At 41.6% G+C, this 26,152-nt stretch overlaps 1 protein-coding gene across 1 annotated transcript in view; it reads right to left on the minus strand.

Moving 5' to 3' along the window:
• Positions 1–26,152, minus strand: part of tmtc2b (transmembrane O-mannosyltransferase targeting cadherins 2b) — an 84,772-nt gene that overhangs the window by 40,497 nt on the left and 18,123 nt on the right. The window contains exon 2 of the mRNA XM_028408071.1: positions 11,661–12,237. Within this exon, the coding sequence (XP_028263872.1) occupies positions 11,661–12,237 (577 nt within the window). The remainder of the gene's footprint in view (positions 1–11,660; positions 12,238–26,152) is intronic.

A 26,152-nucleotide genomic window follows, 5' to 3' on the forward strand; every position in this document is an offset into this window, starting at 1 on the left:
AACTAGTGCCTTTGCACAGAGGTGGAAAATTGTATTTAAAAGAATTTTGTTATCAGCCTAATATGGCATGACATGAATCTCCCCCGTTTCAGTAGTATACGCAACTTTATGAAATACTAAATTTCATTATGTGAAAGTCTAAGCTTTCATGTAATTTATTCAATAAGAAATAAGTAAATAAGTAGTAGATAAGTAATAAGTAAGTAGAGATTTTTCATTCACAAATAAAAAAAAACATATTGGCTATTTAGATACAATATAGCCTGTTAATTAATGCTGATTTTACTAACTTTGGACAGTGAGTACTGCCATTTCCTCTTTGTGCAGCTAGCTTTCTGCTAGCTGATACTGGTAGCCTCATATTTACGAAACAGACATCCCATTCATATCTGGTTATTTATCTAAAGTGGACAAATGTAAAGTTAAAAAGAGATGAAGATCCAAAGAGTTTCTTAATAAATGAACAGCAGGTATAGCAAATTACAATTCCAACTGCAGATTACTTCATAAACACATACATTCATTGGACACTTCCAGAGATAAGGTATATAGATGCTGTCATCACTTCAGGATAGATAACCCGACTGTGTGGTTCTGCTTCATTTCAGAGTTTACCACTGAAGCATCGAGGGCCACATGGTGAAAGAGGTCATGAAGTCAAACCCCAATGTGGACCTTCCTCCAACTGCTCACGATCAAAGCTTTTAACCCGCATGAACCCATCAGAAAACCCCCAGAGTCAGCTGGTCTGGCTGGCAGACACAGTACTGTCTCAACAAGAGCAAAGCCATGGAAAAAGGCCAGAGATGATAAGGAATTTGTTGAAAAAAAAATGTTTATTGGCTGTGAAACATAAAAGGTAAGAGATTTAAATACATGCAGTTCACAGCCACAAGGGAGACAGGTGTGAGTCTAGTGGGAGACAAGGATCAGAGACGAGCAACAGGCAACACTGTTGTTGCCTATTTAAGGCATTTGTAGGTTAAATGTAAAACCATTTTTACCTAAGTGCTACAGACAATCTCTCCAAAGGCCAAGTGAAAAATAAAAAGATATTTAAATGTGCGCAAATAAATCTGAGCAAGAAAGTTTCCGACCAGGAAGTCGCTAAAACACGCCAGCTCATGCTCTCTTGGTTGGCTTTTATTAACCATAATCACTGAACCAACACAGGATCCATTTCTCGCAAAACCCTCACTCAACATTCCAGCTCACCTCACTCTGCTTCACTTTAAAAACACTGATTTAAAATGCACTACAAAATGTCATCTTTTCAAGGTGAAGCCAGATCACCTTAGTTTAGTGCCACAATTATATTCTCATCAGTGGCAATCAGTGTAGTGTGTAATGGCATAAGGAAAGATGCATCTCATGGAATGGAATCTGAACATCTACGGTTTTTGGAAGTAAGAGGAGAAGTGTGTTATAGGTGAGCTGGAGAGAGATTAACGAGAGCCTGGGAAAAGGAACATAAACAGATAATCAATGGAAAATCTTCCACTTTGCCAAATTCTCAGTGGTTACAGAAACATGAAAAATTTTTGCTTATTTTTTTCTCTTTTTTTTTCTAAAAGTTTAGCTTGTGCACTGGCCTAACCCTTGGCTCAGAGATAAATTGCCATTTCATTCTGAAAAACTTCATTTGCTGTAGTATGCAGCCACATCAAGGAATCAAATCCCAATTCATAAACTTCGGAAAGCTCAAAAAATAACCCAACACTAAAGCCATATTTTGAAAAGGCAAAAGGGTCAGACAGGCCAAACAATAAGAACACAATGACAATGGAAACCCAAAGTCAATTCAAACCCTTAATTTTTCAGAAGAGATATTTATTGAGTGAAACCACAGTAATGGTTTGAAAAATAAACTGAGTGTTCCTGATTTCTGGTCTTTCGTATCCCATTTATTTGTACTGCGAGGGCCAAGTAGACTATGTGACCACTACTGCAAATTCGCTGTGACAAGATGCTGATTCAAACTTGAAGGAGGAAGCGGAGGAGGAGGAGGAGGAGAAGGAGGAGAAGGGGAGAATTTGTGTGTTACTTGCTGGTCGTGGTCTCTCAAGAGCTTCAAAGACAAATGGAAGAAAAGAATGGAAGCAAATACATTAAGAAGCATTTCAAGCATGCTTGGCCCGGAGTAGATTTGCCGTGTACATCCATGGATTCCCAGTCATTACTCTGCAATTGGGAGATCAGAGCCATTGTATTGTGGGTTTTAGCAAGGCGATAAGCTTCTACAGTGCATGAATGAATGACACAAAGCCAGAGCTGAGGTCCAAACCAACACACATAGACTGTCAGAGGGATGTCAGATGCTGGATGAAGAAAATTGCTCCGATTGCATTTTTTTTCTCCTCCTTGAACCACTTTTTGAAAATAGCTCTCTGGTGTGTTGTGTTACAGTTGACCACACCATCTCAGTGACAGCTCGCCATTTGTTGCTGTATATATTGGCTTGTAATGAGCATGAGAGCAGCACCAAGAAATGCAGGAAAAGGACAGCTTGTGGTGTGAGATGATGATGGAGAGCAGAGACAAATATCAAGCATGAAGCAATGGTTTACATACTTCCTCTAACCAACGAGTGACAGAACAAGCAGCTAAATGAATAATGAAAGTCAAAAACTGTTACTGTTTCTTACACAAAAATGTGGTAAGGGTTCCATTTGTTCTCTGATGCCCATTCCACAGATGCCCATGTGGAATGTACACTAAAAGCAACTGGTTTGTAAAGAATTTACCCTCACATATGGGGACCTGCCTTTACTTCTTCACACCATCTGATGCCACTGAATGGGGGAGGTGAATAGGGAAACAGCATCTAGGGAAATAGGGAAAACCCTCTTGGGGTATACACAAACTCTCTCTGCACCTGCTCTCCAGTGTCTGCTCCCTGGACAATAATTGTCTGCAAACTGTGCATGGGTTTAAAGACAAATCCTTACATAGATTGGTTAAGAAATGTATTCAGGTTTTCCTTTATGCATGCAGAAATATTTACATGTTAGTTTTATAGGTATTTCACTAGTAGAGTGGTAGGTTGACTTACTGAATGTTTCTATAAAGGTGTGGTGGGACAACCAACCTAGCAATATCAGGGCAGGAGCATTACTCTCCATCTTTAAGAAGCACTTGAAAAGTTACCCTCCCGTGAGTCCCTCCTCTCTTAAAACGTCCAACTGTGTACCACTTGAAATGGGTGCTTAGTTTCACTGCACAGTTCAACTGCACTGCTATGAGGATTTAGCCATGGCTCTTGTTTCTTACTTGGGGCTTCTCTTTGTCAGTTGCTTTAGACAAATGCAACTGCCAGTTGAATACATCACTACTGTAATTTGTACCCTGCTTCTACCCAGATTTACTCGCTTTTTCAGTTACGCAAATGTTTGTAAATGATAATGATGAAAGTGGCTTCAGTATTCCAGACTTATTTAACCGAAACAAGTATTAAAAAGGGACCCCATCATAAAATACTACTAAATCATATAAAGGATCACAGGATTGCTCCAATTTGTAGTTTAAAGCAATGTCAGTACATCAAAGATGGCCACCGAGAGAAGGCACTCTTGAGAGAAGAAATTGCGAAAGAAAGTAACAGTAGTGTAAGAGATCAAAAAGAAAACTTTGAAAACCTTTAATGTTGGTGTGAGCATTCTGGGCATGCCAGACATCTTTCTTCACACAGGCCTGAAGTCACACAAGGACATAATAACTCAATTCTACAGCGGTCTGCACTGAGATTACCAATGAATCTGGGGATTGAAAGAAGAATTCCCAGATGGGCTGGCACAGAAATCAGGCACCTGTATGTCTCCTACTGCTCTAACAGGATAGTGAGATGCAATACATTGACATAGTTTTAAATTCATCCAATTAGATACACTGTCAAATCTGCATCCATTACGCAAGTTACAAACCATGTGCCTTGAAGAGATGCTCCAAGCTAACACATGGCTCAGAAACTTTGATCAACACTGAAAGAATCAAGAATACAGAAATGTACTTCTATGAACGTCTGTTTAAGAGGATTACTTCCACGTCTGCCTCCATGTTTACAACTAGAGCGTCCCGTGTGGCTTCACTTTACTGCTGCGATAATCACTCCAATGTGTCACGAGAAGAGAAATTAGAACTGGGCACGGGCCAGAGTCCATTTAGTCCACACGGTCGACTGATTGTTTAAGTATAAAAACTGCAACTCAGCAGCTAAACAAGAGGGAATGGAAAACAATTAGAGGGTACTGTAAGAGAAGAAATGAGGGGAAAACAGCTGAAGAGCAACACTTGGCTGCATGACCATACACAACAATCTGCATGTGCTTCATCACAAAGGGATCTGAAACTCTGAAACTGAAAGTGCACTGAAGGAGCCGCTCATGAATCACTTAGCTTATGTTATGAAACAGCTGAGAAGCCAACAGCAGACCCACAATGATGCTCTGACCTGAAGTGACAGAGACTGAGGAAAAAGAGACTAAGTGAAAGATAGAGCAATCCAAGGTTTCTTTATTGAGTCCTTTTCCTTTATGTACTTGTGAACTTGAGCACAAAATTGATATTACAGCTTTTTTTTTTTAATTTAAATAACCAAGTTTGGCCTTCTGTGCCTTTTAAGTTTCTATATTTATATGCAAGTCAAAGGCAGTTAACTTGTGGTTTTGTTATGTAAAGCTATTTGCTCATTTTTATCCATCTTTTAATGGTTGATAAAGACTGTAATAATAATATAAGGAACTGAAGGAAATATCAACCAATATAAAGGTGCTTATGTTCTTTTAACAACAGCTGCTGTGTGGCAGAGTTCAGACAACTCATGTCCTACTTGGATCCACACTCTGCCAGGGTGTAAATATTTTACTGATGTCTGACTACAGCAGATACACCAAACAGTGCGTAATGCCCAGTGATCTCTCTCTCTCTCTCTCTCTCTCTCTCTCCCTTGGCTGCCCCATCCATTACTATTCCACTCACCCCCTTCCCCTTTTAGCACATTTTTGCTCCATCTCTTGTGCACATGCCCCGTTTCACTTGAGTTCTCTTTCCTCTTTGCTGTGAACGCCCATGGTGATGATAGGACCTCTACTTGAACATGCAGCATGCACGGCAGGAACTTCTGATGGGACCTATTCGGGTTATAGACCGTTCCGATCTGCCTTCAGCTACACTTGAATAAAGGGCATGATTAGACAAAGCAGCTGAGTACAGCTGAGTTTTTTCCTTTTTCTTTAGTTTGTGTACAGTGGCATATTGCCCATTTTGCATCTGAATTATTTATGCTCATTGACCTGGAAGGTTTTGGCAGCCATTTGTAGTTTTTTATGAATATCTGATTAATCTTGTTTTGATTCCGAACTTCTTAACTATAGCCCTGCAAAACTTCATAATCAATTGACCCTAGAGAGTGCTGGAAGAAAGGGGATAATCCTGTTTAAGACTGCTCAAAGAAAGAAAACATGTTAACACATTGAGTCCAAGTTGATTAAAAAGAGTGGGATTTTATTGGTGCCAGTGTGTTATTAGCTGGAATACTTCAGTGTGAATCAATTATCACATGTTAAATCTTAATGATTTTGGAGAGCAGGTCTATGCACATCCCCATTAAGGCAACTGATGCATGCAGTAGCTGGATAAGTGTAGGACATTGGTGCTGTGGGACATTCCTTTCCAGGACTGAGAGCTTACATAACGCGCCACCATCGATTCTCAGACACGCCAGCTATAAAAAGAACGACTTGTTTTCAGTGAGACAAGGGACAATGTGGAATATTTCAAATCTCATACACTACAGTATTTGACATCTGTTTTATACCAACACGAGGCTTTTGTTTTAGAGTTTCTTTTTCATTCTTTTCTTTTGGTTTCTCTTCTTACAGCTCTGGTTGTCGCTGGCAACGTGCCTGTCAGGTCCACTTACGCCTGATGAACGGTATGCTGAAGCGAACCCAGCCCAAGTCACTTTCTATCACTGTGGCTCGCTCTTGACCCATGTTACCTCGGAGCAAAGACTTTCAGAGGTTTGAAGACCTGTTCAATCATGTGTGCATGTGAATGTGTGTGTGTGCGGAATGCCACACAGGGTTCTATGTATGCTGTTTTTGTACTTGTATACCAATGGTTAGTTTAGCATTTTGAAAAATCTGCTCTCTTCAAGGGACCAAATAAGATGTGATGATTAGTGTCACATCCTACTGCCAATAAAAAGCTGTAGGCCTAGCAGAAAGACTGGACATGTGTTGCTATTCTGAAGTGATGCAACATGCAGGGAATACAAAAACTGAGTGTGAAACTCAGTGTTTGCCATGTTGGCTGTGTAGCAAATGTGTACAAATATAAGCAACTAAAGCTGCAGCTGCTGCACTTAAAACAGTAAATACTGCATTGTAATGCATAGTGTTTTGTTTATTCTTTTTTAACCAAGTACCACATACTGCTGTGTTTATTGTGTTATAGTGTGTCAATGTGTACTACATGTAAGCAAACATCTTTGAGCTTCTGCTAGCAATCCCACATGATGGCATGCTATTGGTGGTAAGCTAAGCTAGCAGGATTGTTGATTTATATAAGCACAAGTCAATTTTCAGTCAATTAACCTATTTATCCAAACAATTCCTCTAAATTATCAACCTTATCACCATATATGTATTACATTGTAGTTTTTGACTGTGCATTATGCATGTCTCCCATCACCCATCTCCCTATCCAGACCAGAAGCGGTAGTGTGTATCCCCATGTAAGTAGCAGGTGGGTGAGGGCAGGGGGCACTCGCTTAGCCCACCAGGCTCAATCTATCACACAGTGACAGCAGCCATTAGAGCATGGAGGAACATCTGTGGAGCCCCAGGTAAGAATGTATGGGCTGGGCACCATTTCCTTTTTACCTCATCTCATACACACAGTAAGGGTATGTATGGATGTCATATATTGAAGCTCACACATTACACCTTGCACTGCATGTCTACATATGTTCTCAGGGACCTCCCACCTCACATCTGTCCTTGCACTATCCTCCATCTCTGACTTTCCTCCCTGGCCTCACCATCTCCACAACACCTGAGCTCTCAGGTGAACTTTTACAGCTCCGTCACCCTCCGGGCATGTTACACACACACACACACACACACACACGCCTTGAGCAGTGACCTCACACTAATAGCTGAGTGTGAACAGAAAACGGGAAGTGTGAAAAGATAAAGTGTGTAACTTTGACATTTACTAAGGGCCAGCTGGGTCTCGTCCCAGATTTGTAAATCATTTTCCAGTGGTTGCATCGTCAGATGTTAGAGGCAAACAAAAGGAATATCTCAAGTTTCTCCGAAAATGTATTTAAGCCCTTTTGTGCTTAGAATGTATTGACGCATGTGCAGCATTGACATGACATCACCCAGGTAATTCCTCTTTTTCCAGTTTATGCTTTCAAAGCGTCAGATTTCAGCATTGTGTCTTCAAAGGATTGTTCTTGTTATGGCCATGTCAGGAGAGTCAGACCTCCGGGGACTTGGGTTCATACAGTAAGTGTAATTACTCTCCCTTACTGGTTTAAAATGTGGACAAAAACTAGAGCATTATGTAGACATCAGGATTTAAACAAAGGAAACATGACCTGTCAAATATAAACAAATATAAAGCAGCCCAGAGAGATGTTTACACAGAATTATATGGCCCAACAGGTCTTGTTTTTCCCATTGTTAGAGCTTACATTTAGGCTAGTTTTACTGTCTTTAATTGTTTTAAATATTTATTTTATTGGAAAACTAACAAACAAAGAGCACCGAATCCTAAAAACAAACAATTTATTGTGTTATATTATGGAATAAACATCATGAGATCACATTAAAGAGCATTCCCCTCTCAACTAAACCAGGAGCTCTCACTGTGTTTTCAGTATCTCTCATTGAAAATAAGCCTAATAACCGATGCTGTGCAGGAAACGGTCTCGTAAAAAGCACGTTTTTCCACATAAATTGTGGTTGCACCACACATTGCCAACTATGCTACATTTGAATGTCATAAACTCATGCCTTGGAGTACACCAACACATGGCCGTAAATGTGCTTTAATCAGGCACAAAGCAACTGGAGAATATCAGCACTGTAAAGGTCAGCTTGAGTAAACAATTTAATGACAGGTTTTTTCCACATTTGAAGACAGCACATGTCTTGGAAAGAACTAATTAGAACACACTGTAAGCTGAAGGCTTACGCTGGCACTGGTTATCAACGCTGTAATTGCTGGTGGCTTCAACATACAGACTAATGACTGTAGGAAGGAAAAAGAAGAGTGGGGGTGTTTGCTACAACAGATACTTAAATTGCAACCTAAAGTATCATTTTGATGCTATTTATTGTAAAGCAGGAATATAGTGTTTACCTAGCACTATACACATAATTATACTCAAAATCCTGCAGGAGGATATGGCCGGTGGAGACCATCCGTGAACTGAGCTGCAGAGAGCAAAAACAGACTACTGAAGTTGTTATGCTTTTCTATTCTTTGTGCTTATTTTACCTAGGTGCTTATTTTAGAAAGGTCACATGACCATCCCTAGGTTGCCCCAGCCCCCCCTCCCAAAATTGTTTCCCTGTGTTTTCTCTCATCTTCATTCATCCCGACATTTGCATTGGCTTTTACTGTAAATGCATTACATAGTGTGACAAACATATAATATTCACAATCTGTTGGAGAAAATAAAGTTAGTATGGGTTTGTGTAATCCCTTTAAGGATTTTGTAATGCCCAGGGCCAATCAAATTTGATGAGTGAATGAAACTGGATCCATGTAAGCTCCTAAAACATTAACCGGACAAAAGCCTGCAAGGAGAAACATGTCCAGTAAACATGCCTATTTAAATATGTCTGATCTAATTTAAATACAGCAAGCTTGAATTTAATTATCCTTTCTTTGATTTTGCAACAGAAAAGACAAGCTATTAGGACCATTTTTTACATGTCCCAATGTCTGTATATTTCAGCACATAACCAGCCAGTCGGTATAGTACTCATGCATTACCTCTTGCTTGATTTGTATTCAGAGCATCTCCACTCAAAGTCCCGATGAAATGAGTTATAGACCTTCACGGAGTTACAGTGAAGCTCTCCGTCTCGACTGCCTGCACCCTTCAAACAGTGCACAGAAACCATAATGACACAAAGGGAGATTTGCAGCAGATCTAAAACTCTAATGTAATTGACTGTGCACCACAATCAGATAAGGAGGACCATTTCACCATTTCTAACGTTAAATGTCAAATAACTTGAGCTGAGTGGAGAGCTTGGCGATAAAGCCTAGTGCTAGGTCCATTACGGCCTGTCAGTCAGGCAGGGGGCCGGCCTCTTTAGTCCCGCTGCAGAATGAGTTTTATGTACATGTACATGAACAAAGCAGAGACACTATGACAGTTCCATTTCATGCTTTTATGCCTAGTTTCCATCTTATCACAGAACATTAATGTTACAATGCTGTTTGTGCGACTTAGCGGCCAAGTTTTCAGCACCTGATAGATCTCAAACCTGAATTGTAAAGGGGGGAGGCTGTATTTATTTTCACTGTGATCATTTTAATGTTTATATGGGCAGATGGAGGCTCAGCTAGCCCCGAGGAATAACTCCCACTAGCACACCATCACTCAAAGTGACTGTTTTGCTACACAAAGAAGGAGAGAGATAAATGTACATGCTGCAGAGAGGGAGTGTTTGCCATTCTCATAATCAAATCTTAAAAAAGGGGGAAAAAAGCCTCCCAAGTTAACATGATTGAAATCTTGATGACAGCTCTCTGTCTGTGCTGGCTTTTGTGCTGTCTGTGGTGCAACTAAATGACATGCTAGAAAAATGACAGTTGTCAGTAAAAGTTGCATGTTTGGAAAGTTAAGCCATGTATAGTACGCTACAAAATGTGCTGCTTTATGGAAAAAAAAAATCAGACTTAAATGATCTTTGATTTCTACAAAGATAAGTCCCAAACCACTTGCTATTTAACTTATAAAACAATGGTTTTATGGTTGATGTTTGATGATGATGAATAAATGCAGAGACATGTATTAAATATACAGGAGGAAGTAATTCTGTTGTGCCTGAATGTGTCACACAACTAAAGTTCAGTATTATAATAGCATGTTTTACACAAAGACCATCAGGCTAACATCAGACACACCGCACTGCATGTATTCAGAAGCTCCATAGGAACTGCTGCTGTGCAGTAGCAGAACACATCTGCCCCTAGAGATGCTTGCCAATTTAGCCAACCACGATGGCACACCATGAAAGAAATCTACAGGGCCTCCTCAGTGCCAGAACCCAAACTATATTCCAACCTATTTTTCCCAGAGACAATTGGATCAGCAGGGATTCAGGACTTTCAATCAAAAAGTTGAAAAACCATCAGCTCTGAGGCATCATCTCCTCTGGCCCCTTTGGCCCCGTTTCCTCTCTATAGCCATGCCTGACAAGCCATTAGAGGGCCTGTCTGCCTTCGGCAATGGATGGGCCATACTCCAGAGGACACAAGAAGTCAGATAAGACTTAAATCATAAGAGGACAGCTTGGAAAGGGAGTAGGCCCTCACTCCTTATTTCCACACTATGCTGAGCACTAAAGGGGAGAAGGAGAGATCTGCTCTTTCCTGTCTTTATCTTTAAACATCTCTTTCAGGTTTGCCCTTTATTCCTAATGGCCCCTAGTCTTTTTGCCACATAATGTGTTTTAAAATGTGTTGTTGATCTTATTGGCACCATCTGATTAGCTGCATAGAAGCTTTTTTGTCATGTGTGAACCCATCTTGTTGAATTTGTTGTTTGGGGGAGACAGCCATGGATGTCTCAGCAAACAGTAAATTTATTCTGACAGGAACTGCAGGGGAAAGGGCTCCTTAATGGCTGGGTGCTTCAAAAGTTATGAGAAAAATATAAAATGGCCATTTATTTATATTTTTTTTTAGATTTTTCTAATTTCTCAAAAAATATCTTCACTTTCTATTGCTGTGTGCAATGTGAACGTACAAGCAGTAGCTCTTGAGATGAAGAAATCATGATAATAGCTAAAATTCATTTACATTATTTACTGTATTTATTTTTGCTTGTTACAGTAAGTAAGTTGTTACTGTAAATTAGATGATTTTAGGTAAAGTCTCTGTGAGACAGATTGTACAATGTGTAAGAGGATCACTATCCATCCTGTTTAGTTGAGTGATGCTTTGATGGTCTGAAGAATTAATGTTTTAGCAATAACTTCATTCTACCTATTAATATGATAATTTTCTCATTACCATAATGATACTCAAAATGGTATCCATTTCAGTTTAGCTATCAGGAGATAATTTAATGAATACACATGGGCATGCCTGTAAAACATCATTACTGTAGGTGCTTTGTGCGCAGAAGTAGAGAAAAAGAAAACATTTTGTTTGCTTTCCTTTCTCAACGTGTTGAATTTAATGAAAAACACAACTACCTGACCTGAATGACACAGCTGCGCATACACTGGGAAATGTTTTTCAAATTAGATTGTGATGAAAAGCAAACAAAGCGCACACATATAGCACAAACAGGCACATACCTATCAGCTTTCCAGTGCTCTTTGCCAAATTGTTGAGTGGAGGAGTGTATGCAGGAAATACGATACATGTGAAAAAGCAGCACCACAGGGCAAGAGCTAACTGTTTACCTTGTAGAGTAGCATGATGACTTGTCGCAATTTGAGCCTGTGGAAAACGCAGACGTCGTATAGCGCTGACACAGCCAGGACGGTCACCCCAAGCTCTTTCCACAGCATGCTGCAAGCGGCACAGCCCAAGCTGCCCATGAACCAGGCCACGGGCCGCCAGCATGCAGCCCGGCCCCGGAGCCTACAGTGACGGATGTAACACAGCAGGGACAGCAAGAAGAACAGGGCGGCGCCTTCATCAGCCCGGCCCACGACACCCGCCACTGCCTCGGTGTGGATCGGGTGAGAGGCAAAGAGCAGGCCGGCCAGGAGTGTCCATAATCCTCCTCCAAGTAGAAGGCGAGCAAGGGCGGTGAATAGGCTGGTCACGGCTCCGTGGAGGACCACGTTGACCAGATGGTAACCCCAGGGGTCCATCCCACCCACTGCATGGTTGAGGCGGAAGGAGAGGGTGCAGAGGGGTCTGTAAGACTTATGACTGCCACTGTGTGTGAGCAGGGTGCCCCAGAAGTCATCGTAGAAAATATTCGTCCAGGGGGTCTCTGGAAGCAGGTCCTGATTGGTCTTAATTGCACGGCTGTGAAGAGAGGAAAAAATATTTAATGTAATGTTAATGTATTTGCTTTTGACAGACAGATATTTGATGTTGACATTTTTGTCACACTGCCTGAACACTTTGCCGCTCTGCTGCACTCAATGAAAATGCTACATCCAAAACAGTGTTCATGGTACGCACCATTTCTACTGGCAATGCACAGCAGATTCTCTGAGGAGGATGCACTGCTATTCTTTACCACTGCGGACTAAGCGGAAAGTATAGGTTGCCATGAACTGTAACTTTGTCTTTGCAGCTTTACCCCTGAGAGTGTGGCCATGTGGCATTCACAAACAGAAAATCAGAGGGTGAGCTTCAGTCTCTGGGCAGCTTTACCATCACGGCCACAGCTCTAAGAGCTGTGGATCTGGGGATTAAGCAAGAGCACCACACCCTTAGTGACAAACACAGCATATGCAATAGGGGAACATGTGGTAAAATGAAGCTTGAAAAAAGGTGACCTGGGGTGACAGTCAACATGGCAGCTTCATCCTTCCATGTTTTAGAGAAAATAAAAACACCAAACGTGTCACAGTATTATAAATAAGGGAACAGTCTGTCTTCTTCTCTGTCAGTGATGCCCTGCGTGACCTAACCTAATGCTGCTACATCAGCCACAAGCTGTGTGTGTCAGAGACTGTGTGGATGGCCAGCAGGGGTCAAGAAAGGGAGGGAAAGAAGCCACGTTTGTCTCTGCAGGAGCCTTTGTGTAGATGTACTCCTGTCTTTTCCTGTCATGCTATGAGGCGTAAGGCAGAGCAACAGGCCTCTGTTTTCTCTGAGATGTTGGTGCTGATGACTTGTATAATGAGCCTCCCCAGGGGAGGAGGTGGGTGGGAAAACAGACCAGAGGTGTTGTACAGTAATTGCGATAGATGACACATGACAGGTGATAACAAGCAAGGTTGTAATCTCACAATTAACATGTGCAATTAGACGAAGGAGAGATGAGGGAAGAAAAGGGTGGGAAGGAGTCTGAACTTGCATGTGTCAATTTATCTGAGATAAAAATAAACATAAATGCAAGAAAAGTGAATGAATCAAAATTTGACCCAAAAGTAATGAAGTGGTTCTGTTAACAATTTATTTTGGCAGAGGCCTGCTGAACAACTGCCACCTTTGTAATCCAGAGAGCTCAGGGGAGGTTTGGTGTGGTGCAGTAGGGATTGCAGCATTCATCACATCACAAAATGAACCCTCTGTGAAAAAGGTGAGTAGAAATATCCCCTCTTATGATGGATTTAGGGGAAATAAATACTGCCAGGCCTCGAAATAATCAGCAGGGATATAATAGAAATGCCTCAGAAGTCAGTGCACAGATGATTAGGTTTCTCTACCTTCTCAAGTCAGACTAACGGAGGGTTCCACCGGCAAGAGTCGGGAGCCCTCTCTCCACTTTTCACTCCATGACTCAGATATACCAGTTTATTTTCTCTGGCCCATTTGTCAAGTGAGATCTTTACTCCACCACAAGATGCTCACATAAGAGGCATTATGGTTCAATTACATCTCAAAGCCATTTTGGAGAAAAGCACACTCTTTTTCCATTGCAAAGTGTGGTGGAGCCAGTGAGGCCAGATACATTATATATTACCTCAAAACCACACCAGATTTTTTGGCAGCAAAGTACAGGCAAAAGTTGGTGCAAGGCAGTCTAAGCTCAGTGCATTTACAGGCCTATGGTTTCCTGAGCCGACACGCACTAGGTTCACCTATCATATTGTCTCCAGCTTATATGTCACAAAGACAAACAATTGCCTAATATACTGTGGTTAACAAGCAGGGAATCAAGGAATGCAGAAAAGGGGAGAGGGGGGTAACCTTAGATGAATGAGATACACCCACAGCTGAATTAACACATTTGCATTATAGTCTAACTAGTCATGGTCGGTCTCTCCAATCTACGGCAGATCATTAATCCACTGAGGGTCTCGATCATCCCTGAACCCAACCAGCTAAGGGGCCAGCTGGAGAGAGAAAGATTGAGTTTCTGCTGCTGGCTGGGCTCATTTCTCAGCAGAGCTGGCAGCAGGGAGGACCTCTCAGTGCACTGCAAGCCTTTTCCAGCCGGGAGCACATTCCTCCCCCAACCGCCAGCCTGTTCACCGACTCCCAGAGGAACGGACGGATCATGTGGCCACTAACAAGAGAAGCCCCTGCAGGAAAAAAAAAAAAAAAAAAAAAACTTTTCTACCTCCCATTACTCTATCATCTAATTCTGGCTGCCATCCGTAGTTTCTCCACAGTGTGTCTGGATCATATACATGTGCCTGCCATCTGCCTCTGTTTGTTTGCTTTGTCACATTATGGACTAACAGAAGGTAAAGTTAGAATTTCTCTAGCAAAGTCTTTGCATATTTAAGATAAGGCTTGTATACTTATACAGTATGGCAAGAAGGATAAAGCTGTTATGTAAGGGTTATGTGCCTATTGTATGCATTTTGCACCACTAATTGGAATGACTGTGGTAAACTTAACATATAACAAAGAGTCACAACATCACCAAAGCAGACCTAATGCTCAACAGATAACATGCCCATGACACACAGAAAAGAGCCAATTTTACACAATATAGTGAAAATTCTGTAAAAAGTACATGAGTGCATGCTGACCAAACACCCATCATAGCTTCACAAACACTATTTCAGGAAGGATATGCAATTATTTAGGTAGATGTAACCAAAAATCCACAATACGGTACAGCATTTTAGTAGTAAATGCTCCTACTCTTTGTTTGACATCTAAACTGATGAACATGTGAAGTGACGGCTAACCTTTTTACCCCTGGAATAGTTTATAGTATTAAAGCAGTAAAAGTGGGTGAAGGAAAAAGTTAGATCCAGTGACAGCAGGATCCAATGTAAAGAGGAGATCTAAAATTGAAGATTGATTGGCTAAGCAGGAGGAGACACAGGAGATGAGGCTGGATATTAGAAAGGAGATTGAAAACCAAGGACATGTCATCAGGATTTTCCCTCAATGAATTTGAGATGAGGCTATAAGGGAAACAGAGCTGTATGACCAGACTAAAAACCTATTTCAAAAAATCTTCCAAAGCCTGAAGGAAAAAGCATCCTCACCAAAGAACGCAAATGCTGGGCATGTGTCCAGAAATAAATCACATAAGAGTAAAGCGCAGGGATTTGTTTTAGGTTAACAGATGCTTTATATGGCTGTAAATATGAGAGCAAACTGAAGGGCATCCAAGAAGTAAACATGACGTAGCCGCTCTAATGATTTTGAATGTTTGAGGAAAAGTGTACAATATGAGACATGACCTGTAGAATTGTGTGAATTTGGTGAATCCTTGCAGCTGAACTTGCTCACCTTAAAGTGACAACATTTACAGTGATTCCAGAGTAGGTGATGAAGCACTCACAGCTCTGAAACACTAAGGAGAATGTCTGCCCTTTAAAATACAGGGCATATAAAGATTTCCATTTGTGACAGCATGTGAAAAGAAAACCAAGTCTGGTGGGAGTTTGGGGAAAGTGATCGAAAGACTGCCAACTATATGTCATCACCCAGATTCAATATCTGAAAGAAGCACAGTGGTATTTTAAGACTGCCCACTGAGACACGGTGGTAGCCCGCTCGCTGCTTCCGGATAGCTCTTTGTCTAATGTTTCTTCCCATGGGCATGCTAGCAGGTCATTAATGGCATACCTCCACTGCTCTTATGTACCTAATATAGATTCTTTCACTTCATGTTGCCATATTCAATTTGTTTTCCTTGCAGTGACTATTCATAAAGACCAGCTCTAATAAAAAGCCTATTTTTACATATATAATGAATGCAAATGGTAATAAGAATTAAATGCACAAATACGAAAGAAAGAATGAATATTTTGTGACATTGTTATAAATAGCTTGTTAAAGCAGGGGAATATGAATGGAACCCAACATGATAAAATGTAATCAAACATTAACAGTCAGCCAGGAAGGAGGGGGAAAAAAAAGCTCATAGGCGCCATTCAACATGGAGAAAAAGGGATTCCAAATTTGTTTTGGCTTACCATCAGAACTCCCTATTTCTCTATCTTCAGGCAAAAAAATGTAATTAATAACTGCAGTATCAAAGTGTCACTGAATGTTTTCATTGAAAGAGGAGGAGAGAGGACAAATAGAGAAAGCAGTTGTGGGGTAACCACCACGCTGTAAAATCCCTATTGTGAACAATGAATGGCTTCTTTCAACCATCTGACATATGTGTTTAGCCAAGTTATAATAACAAGTTTATAATAATTAGAAAAACTGCCTCAAGGAACACTGTAGAGCTGAACTAAGTGGCTTTTACTATTAACATAATGATTACATTTGATCTATATTTACTTTATTGCCTTGCTTTACAAATATTTAATCCAGACCGATTTAGATTGTTAGTTTGTTTCGTAAAGGACAGCAAAAAGTTTGACCTAAAAACACGAGCCAGATTCTTTTGACCACTGCTAGCAAATTAGTGTTGCACTTTTTCCTGCAGCCTTTTCATAACTGTATCGGAGGTGAAGGAGGAAATGAAATGAAGTGAATGAGTAAGGTATACCTGCTTCATACAGTGAAGTGAGGCAAAATTGCTGTGGACCACAAAGGGCAATTGGAAAAAAGTTCAATAAACACAATCCTAATGGGTCTAAGCAGAGGCAACAAGCATTGCTTAGTGCTTAAGTTGAGAAAGTGTGAGTGTTACCAAAAGTTTGCATGACTTTAGTCTATTTAGGAGTTGCAGCCACCATGGGCCAGCCCTCCCCCATGGCTCTGCCAATAATCTTGTCCATTGCTCAAAGCTTTCTAAAAGAAATTCCAAAATAAATACACACAAAAAAACACAGGCTCACTCAAACAGCCCTTAGTGCCCAACTTTCCCTGCAGCCCTCCCAGTGTCTTCCCCCATGGAGCGTATTTGTATTGCTTCACTGACACAATCATACACCCTCGCTCCATTTCATGGCACAGTACACAAGCAAACACTGGGACACTGAGACACCCAGTCTGTTGCGGGGCTGGCTTGTCCTGCCTTGCAGAGTGCTCAGTGAATACCCATGCCTGCTGCATAGCATCCCTGATCAGCCCTTTGTGCTGTACAGGATGGGTACTGCAGGGCGTGACCTGAATGCTGATCGCCAGCGCTAACCAGTCAGCCAGCAAAACAACCAACCAGTGAGCCACACTTCTATCCGGCCAACCATACTGGCAGAGCAGGAATCCTGGCAGGCCACCATCATGTGAAGTTGCCAGGGGAGGCCTTAGGGTCACTGCCCCATTTGATAAAGCCATCTGGAAGTTGAACATGTGATTTCCAACCAAGCAGCTACAGTTCATGGAGACATTCTTTTGGATAAAATACAGTCGTTCCCTCAACAATTACTGAGAAAGGTGTCTCTCGTCAATCACTGTCTACTGCCTGCTTCTTCCCATAAATCACTAAAATGTCACATTTTCAGGGCAAATGTAAAGTTATGTGAAGTTTATAGTTGATTCCAGGTGGAAGAGCCAATTACAGGAGCTACCCGTGTAGAGCAGTGCGTAGTGATATACACACCGATTATTGTATCCAATAAATCTGTCAGCATGTGCAGGGCTGTGGCAAGGCAGCAGAGAGCTGCTGGGTCTGTAGGCCTCTCTCTTTTACACATCCCTCTGTTTCTCAAGCACTAACTTTGTATTCTGTGTCTAAACTGTTGCTTTGTATCTGTCACTACATCTCTCCTCAGCTGACGGCCTTGTTGAGAAACTGGGTTGGGTTGGTAAGGGTAGGAACTTTCCATAACTGCGGCTCAGATGGTTTTCATAAGAATCAGTTCACTCCTTGAAGGTGAAATTCCTACTGAACCTCCGGACCTCCACTGAATGAAGCATAAACACCATGATGTTCAAAGTAACGGCACAAAATGGCAAAAACAAGTAAAAGTGAGAAAACTGAGAAAATAAGAATAAAACTATTTTTTCTGTCACAAAACCAGTGGAAGATAACCTTTACTTCTACATTTTGCTGAATATCTAATAGTCTCCAAATTGATAAATATAATTTGTCTGTGTCTCTTTTTAGCCAATTTCACACTAATGTGGAAAATTTACCCAAATAGGTTTTTATTGAATAAACGTCACAGCTCCAGAAGAATGAAGAAGGTCTTTGTTCTCAAACTAGTCGTACCTCCATGTTTCCCCTCACCCTGACCCATGTCTAATGCTGCTGTAGTCACCCGGGCTTCGCTTGGAGGGGGCCACTTCACAGCACTCCCCCTCACAACAGGAGGCTTTTGTCACGCTCTGACCTTTCCGGCCACACGGTAATAAATTTGTTTGATTTGTTCCTCCTCTCGTGTTCAGAGTGCTTCTCTTTCACATGGAGAGGGAGATCAATGTAGGGGAGGCTGCTCTTCCTGGGGGCTGTGGCTGAGTTGCATGCAATACCCATCCGGCCTGGCCCACCACTGGGCCGTTTGAGCATTCTGGTTTGGGTTTGGAGGATTTTGACCCATGGAGAGGTTCATTGAGACCAGTACCAGATGGATGGAAGCAACAGAGTGGGATGGAAAAATCCTGTGAGAGCCAGAGCTCAGATGTCCTCACTGAGAAGCAACATGAGTGAACGGCTCATCTACCCAGCACTGTGCCATTGTTTTACCCAAACCTTTTTCATGCAGGGGCTTTATAAAGGCATGGCAGCCCTGAAGGATGAGCCTGAATCATGGGGCATCGCTGCAGTGGCCTCTTCTCACTGATGTTTAATGTGGTGGGGGCTTAAGTGCAGGAAGAGCCTTTGAGCATGCCAGCGGAGCAGAAAGGAGAAGACATCTTTAGTACCCATAACATCTTATATCTTCAGCATTTGAAACAGCTGTGTCTTGTCTCGGCTATGTCTGTTTAAATATGAAGTTGCTTGCCTTAGTGTTAGCAGGTTTAAAGAGCTCATCTTCAGGTGGGTATAGTGATTAGTAACTATTTTCTAGAGGCCCTGTGCAATCAATCAAACACAAAGACAATGACAAAGCTACATCACATCATCACAAGAGATAAGAATACAGCTATTGAGGCTATATAAATTGCCAGTGAAAGCTTCATGTTCATCACAGGGTATCATCCAGAACACAGCATGAAAGCTTATTTAGTGAAGTGGGGCATCCTTAAAAACACAACGAATCGTTACATTAATGAATGGCAGTGTTCAAGGATGCAGCTCTCACTGATCTCATTAGATGCTATCACAACAGGCCAGTGTTCTCACACTGTTCTAAACCCAGCTTCTCCTTTTTATTAAAAAAAAAACTCTCCAGCTCTAGCCCCTAATTGAAGGCACATGTAGCCTCGCTCACACAGAGATCGCAAGCTCTGATCGACAGCCACGTGAGCGCGTGGAGGTTGTCAGTGTTAATGTGGAGGGACGGGGCTCTGGTTTTCCTTTGGGCCCCAGCACAGATTTTTCTATGACAGACTAGACTCTGATAGCTGATATCACCGCCTCATTAACTTTCACTTGCACTTAGATAATCAGGAAGGAAATTAGGATAAGGTGTAGCAGTATTCTGGTGTTTATTTTCACTTAAATTGGATGCGGAAATGCATATGCTAAAACGGGAGAAGACAGATTGTAAATGTAAAATGTGCAAATGTGCAAAAGAGAAAAAAATCCTATATCATCTTCATGGTCTTAAGTCGTGTATTAACACAAAAGGAACCTATCTCAAGAGTCTAAATGTCTCCATTGCGTGAGACTGAGCCTTGTAAACCCATAAACATGTCCAAGAGGAACACAAATAGCCTCTTACGTGTGTTTTAAATGCTTTGTCTTCCACATGGTGTCAATTTGCATTTTTGCAAAAGAGCTCATTTACGCATTTGAAATTTTACAGCCACCAAATCACACAAACCACACCACCTCAGTAACCAGGACCTAGGCTTCTTTACAGACTTTAGATTTCCTCATTTAGTTTTCCATTAAGAAAGAGTAGAAATCTCTCAAAAGCACACAGCACAAGAAAACACACTGGTCTGACACAAGCAGAGTATAAGTCAAATTCCCCTAATAAATTTCCTTAAGAATGTTTTGCCAATCACAATGGGATGAAAACATTACAAGAGAAAATTCATGAGTAATGGATCTTTGCTCCAAAAAACATGGAAAGCCTCCTTCATTAAAAGTAATTTTTTCCTCTTATGTCTCCTTTGTGTTGTATTGTCACTGCTGTCACCGCACCATAAAAGACTTTCCCCAGCTAATCTCTTACTCTGAGTCAATAACATTCAGAGGCAATTTTCCTCCGTTCCCATTGTCAAGCTAAATTGAATCCCAAACCAAAACGCAGCAAATGCACTGCAACAGTCAGCACTATTGGATTTTCTGAAACCAATCACTGAACACAGGCAATGCTGGGCTTAAAAAACACTATATATCTATGACACCAAAAATTCTATTAATAATAAAATAGCATTTGATAGTTGATGAGGCATTAGCTGTGAATGGCTGTGGATGAACTAGCGGATAAAGTGAGCAGGAATCGATGTGTTTGGCTGGGTGTCCCCACTTCTGTGAGCAGGTATGACACACAGCAGCAATCTATAGCATCTCTGTCCTGAGGGCACGCCGGATTGTTAAACAGACAGCTGCTTGTTTTCTTGTTCCTAAGTGGCTGGAGTAAATGGATGGAGTCATGTGACTCCGCAGGGAGAGTTGCTCATTTCCCTGATGGGCATGTGTAGTAATTGAGAAACGGCCCCCGGGGTTAAACATACAGCAAATAATACAGAGGTAATATTTTGTTTTTGTTTAGGTTGAGTCTTGTTGTAACCATGTTGGAAAAAAACAAAATCCTTTTTCTAGTGTGAAAGTAAGAGACGCCGTTTGGCCAGAGAGGTTTTGAAGCTCGTATCTTTTTTTAAAGAGGAGTTATAAAAGTTTGGCATAGGGGGAATCTGATGTTACTGAGGGTTAGCGGCAATAAATGACACTCAGTTAAGCAGGATGGAAATTTTACACGGATCACAAAGATATTAGGACAAGAAACTAAGCAAGCCCTGTAGATGGGGGGTGTGGGGGGCGTCAAACCCACAGATACCTCAAAAACACTTTAGGCTTTTTGTTAAAACTGTGTCAAATACTACAGGCAAGACTGAAATAAGAAGAAGGTTGTTTTTTTTTTTTTCTTTAAAGGCCTCTGCTGAGGCAACCCAAGAGGTAGCTGGCTCTCTTTGAAGTTTTCTCTGTACTGTATTCCTGGTTAGCAGCAGAACAACAAAGGACCATGTGGAGGTCTGGTGGACTTATTATTCGAGCGGACGGTGTGTTACTTTTCATTCTTAGCAGTTCTGTGTAGCCAACAAATAATCATTTGTATAGTAAACCATGCACCCTGACAAATGATTTAATAAGATCCTTTACTGATTAAAAAAAAAACAGAAATACAGTGAAATCCTAGTACAATTTCTATAAATTGACTCATTACCACCCTGTATGCCTCATGCCAGGGTGGTACCATTACTGCAGGCCTTGACAGAAGTTTTCTAAATTAGCACAGCGTCTATAGTGAAATAAAGAATAAAGAAACCTCCCTGACATGTCAAACTGTCAAACATCAAAAAAATCACAGCTTGACAGAAAAAAGGAAACTTAATAAGCCTTATAAAGATTTATGGTTGCAACTCAGACAGGAGGTTTGTAGGGAACTGAGATGTGAGCATGCATGAGGTTTTAATGCACTAGCATTTCATTTTAGAAACTGCATCACATATGCGACGGATAAATGTTAATTAAACCCATTAAACCAAAACATTTCATTTAATTTTCTCTGCACACGAAGAAGGGAATGCTGGGATTTGTTTTTTGCCGACTGTATCTCAGTGAATGTATCCACATCATCAGCTCAGCACAACCTCCTAAACTACATGAACCCTCCTTTCTCCCTTCTTTACTTAGGCGCATTCATTCTGACAGAAAGAACTGCATTCATTGCATTTCTGGAATACTTGTTGGTGGCATATTGTAGGTGGAATGAACAAAGCTGAGGGAGTGGACGTGGAGGCACCGGGGCCCCAGATAGGAGGACAAAGACCCCGAGCACAGCTCAAGCTAAGTGAATGGGCCTCAGACAAAAGGCTGAGAAGAAGAGTGCTTTATGGGGCCGGTTGGAGGGAGAGGAGGCAAAGTCGGAGCCTGTGCTCACCAACCGAGGCTTCAGGTCTTGGTGAGCCACTGGAGCACGACCATGTGTGGTCCATAATCAGACCCAGCAAGTAGCAGGAACCACGCCTCCCGCAAAGGGAAGACAGATGCCCTCTTGCTGATTCCCCCAAAACCTGGTAAGAAAAGCTCACAGGACAAAAGCACCCGTCCTGTTGGGACAGAACCATTGAGAAGGTCACAAGAGCATGCCTGCCTGGGTTTACTCTTCTTCTGGGCAGGACAATAGATTTGACAGGTGTTGGAAGAAGACAAGGACAGAGCCAGAGAAAAGAGATGAACGGGTGTGAGTGTGGAAGACCAGCTAAGAGGAAAATGGCTTCCTGAGGGGAGCACAACAAGGAGTTATGTCCTACATTTTGAATTAGCTTCTTTATTGATGAAGCAAACAATGGAAACCTACCGAGTAAACACAGTGAAGGACACAGATGTGTTGTCAGTGACGCTATCTATTGTTTGTCTGTTTATAATGAAGCCTGACACACTACCATCCACAAAGTTATTTAACTGACATGTCAATATTTAAAGCCTCATGCACACCAGCAGACACACTTGTCATAACATGAAAATAAAGCTGTGACTCATCCTTCCGTTTATTCATTTGTCTTCATCCAATCTGACTGCGAATGCCACAGCCCTGAGGAGCAGGAAACAGATGGAGCTGCGTCCTTCATCAGATCAAATACAAGGCGCTAAGGCACTTCTGTGCCTCATATGCAGCCTCTGTCTGCGTCAGATGCTCCCTGCTCCGTTTCCAGGTCAGCCGCTTCTCAGGAAACCTTTCCTTAAGGAATTAGGGTCAACAGAGCAGTGCAGCTGACCTCCCAAGTGCTCAGGTTCAGAAAGTCAGGAGGGAATAAAACAAGGAATGGGAGGACACTTACGTCATTCCCTGTCCTCTCCCAGCCCGCCTTCGGTGACCAAGTCTGTTACACAAGAGGCTTTAGATCTGCATTACGTGCTACGAACAGCAGATGAGACTTTGAGTTCAGGAAGCAGCAGGCTATCGCTGGCGCGCATAAGACACTGCAATCCCTGTCCTTGATGTCCAGCAGGCAATATCTCACACCTGTCACTACGTATCAGTCAACGCTTAGCATGTATACCAAATAAACATGCACACTTCAAGCAGCACTCAGCAGTAGCTTGTTACAGTGTGTGATGGATGCGGAGGACTGCCCTGGGTGTGCTCAAGAAGCTTAGCACTATTCCTGTTTCCATGCAGCAAGCCATTTAAATTCAGCTCAGGTAAGGTTAAATAAACTGCAGCATGGAGAAAGCTTTTTGTTCTTGGACAGGGCAATGTGTCTCCATGTAAAATATGAGATTTAATGTAAAGCAGCTTTAAAAACTCCATTTAAAAAAAAAGATCCAAGCTGCTCTCAGTGTTGCATTTAAGTGATAAAATGAACAGGCTGGACAAACTGTTCATTCAGTCAGTAACAAGATCAACAAGTCACTAGTGAGCCATTCATGTCTTAAAGAGCACCAAGAGAGCTGGCTTGTGAAAGAGCCCTACAGGGTAGAGAAAAGCCACCGTGTCAATGGTTGTAAAAATGTAAAAATGTGAACAAATATGAATCAGATAAATGAGAGACATGGGTTTTCTGCATATTTAAAGTAAAACAGTCCAACTCATGTCAAAGAAACAGAGGCTGCCGTGATTGGTTAGCCTTATTGGACACTGTCCAGCATTCAGAAGTGTCATAGGTAAAAGAAGAGTTTAACATTTTATAGCAATTTTGTTTTTGTTTGTTACCCATGAATTGACCAATACCATTAAAAGACCAAAGAATATTGGCAGATAACATTCCCAAGCCTGAAAAAAAGTGTTTCTAATTGACAAAAACCTATTTCAATGGGACTATCTTGCTCTACCCTCAGAACACAACAGCTCATCTGGCTCGGATTGTAAGCAATAAAAATGGGGTAAATGAGGCCATCATTAGAACATCTGGAGAGGAAATATCTCTGACAGTTAAGTGGTTTTGTCTCTTAGATTGTGTGGTCAACCAAACACAAAAAAACAATATTTGGTGAACAAACAAGAGGCAGTAAACAGGAGTTGTGCAACATTGCTAAGGGTGTGACCACCCATGTCCAGCATCTGGGACCTAGTGTGGAAATGAGTCAAACATCATCCGGCACTGTGCAACACAGAAAACGGCCCACATGTTCTTCCTGTGGTGCAGAATCAAAGCTCTTCCCTCTAAGATAAATATCGCCCCACACAATCTTTCATCATCAATCCAAACGTAGAAAGGAAACAATCATTTTAGGGTTTGTGCAAACAAAGTGTAGGCTAATTTCCAAACGCCTGTGGATGTCTGAGGAAGAACAATAAAGTGTTAATCGCCAAGGAGCCTTTACTGTGTCTGCTGTCCACTCTGGAGTGCTAACCTTTACTGCTGAAAATCCCTCTGCTTGTTTCTTTCTGGACTGTTTGCATTAACCTGGGAGATGCCGTATCACACCATCAAGACAGGAACATTCAAACAACTGAAGCAGAGCCAGCTATGAAATGCCTCAACTGTATCTGTCTGGCCAAAGACAAGGTGATAAGTTCATCCTTATTCAGCCTCCTTCACTCACCATCACTCCGCTCCCACCTCAGATAAAGACATAAAGTCCTAATATAAACTGAAGGAGGAGATCAAAGATGTTTGAGATGAGCTGGCCAGAAATACCATTCTGAGGTGCTCTGCAAGTATTTTTCCAAGTAACAAACTGTCATTTCTGGTATGTGCTACTGAATATAATTGGCCGGCAAGCTTTTCACAAAAGGTGTATTTTTCACCTTCAGCTATATTTCATGCGCAATCCTCAGACATATGCAGAATATTAATAAATCAAGACAAAAATCATCCAGAGTCCTGCTTTTGGATCTTTCCTGCACACTAGGGAGTAATTTGTTATTGCAGGTGGGCCCTCACAAGCCTGGTGTTCCTTCTCAAGTATCCCAAATAAAGAAAACAAAGGCTGTAAGATTTGGAACAGCACCCCTTTCTTTTCCTCGTACTGCACAGAACACAAAAAGTGCAGCTTTGGATGATAAAATAACAAAAAAAAAACCTAGGTTTGTTCTTGCTTTCTAACATTATGATGCCAGGGCTTGCGTGGAAAACACTTTGCATAAGTAAAGTCACAGAAGTGGATTAGTCTATTTCTCCCATAATCCCTTTGTTGCCTAGTGGAAGGGATTTATGGGTCAACCCTGAAGGGGTGGGGGTGATGAGTTCACTCTGTGTCCACGTTATATAGGGAGAAGCCGTGATGCACCGACCAGACAACAAGATGAAATCCTCCATGCCTTCTTTTCGCTGTTCCCCCTCCCCCCAACAATACACACACACACCCAGACAGACACACACACTCAGACGCATGCATATATCCTGCTTCAGACAGACCAGGAACAAACCATAATGGCACAATGACCTACAAACCACAACCCCATGGGAATTATTCACAAGCTTTCAAATCAGATTCCATTAAAAGTCCTCTGCAGCAGCAACACAGGAGAAACGATGAGGGGGTGTGCACGTAACCCCACCCTACCCAGATCACATCCATTCTAACACACCATTAATTAATCAGCTCACTGCAAAAAATGCACACTGCAAAATGTATGTTTGTGTTTCACACCTCAATCAAAAAAAATGAAGATTAGTAGATACAAATATAAATGCATATAATTGTATATTCATGGCAGATGGTCATTCTTAT

This window comes from Parambassis ranga, chromosome 6 (assembly GCF_900634625.1).
Source record: "Parambassis ranga chromosome 6, fParRan2.1, whole genome shotgun sequence".
Taxonomy (NCBI): Eukaryota; Metazoa; Chordata; class Actinopteri; family Ambassidae; genus Parambassis; species Parambassis ranga.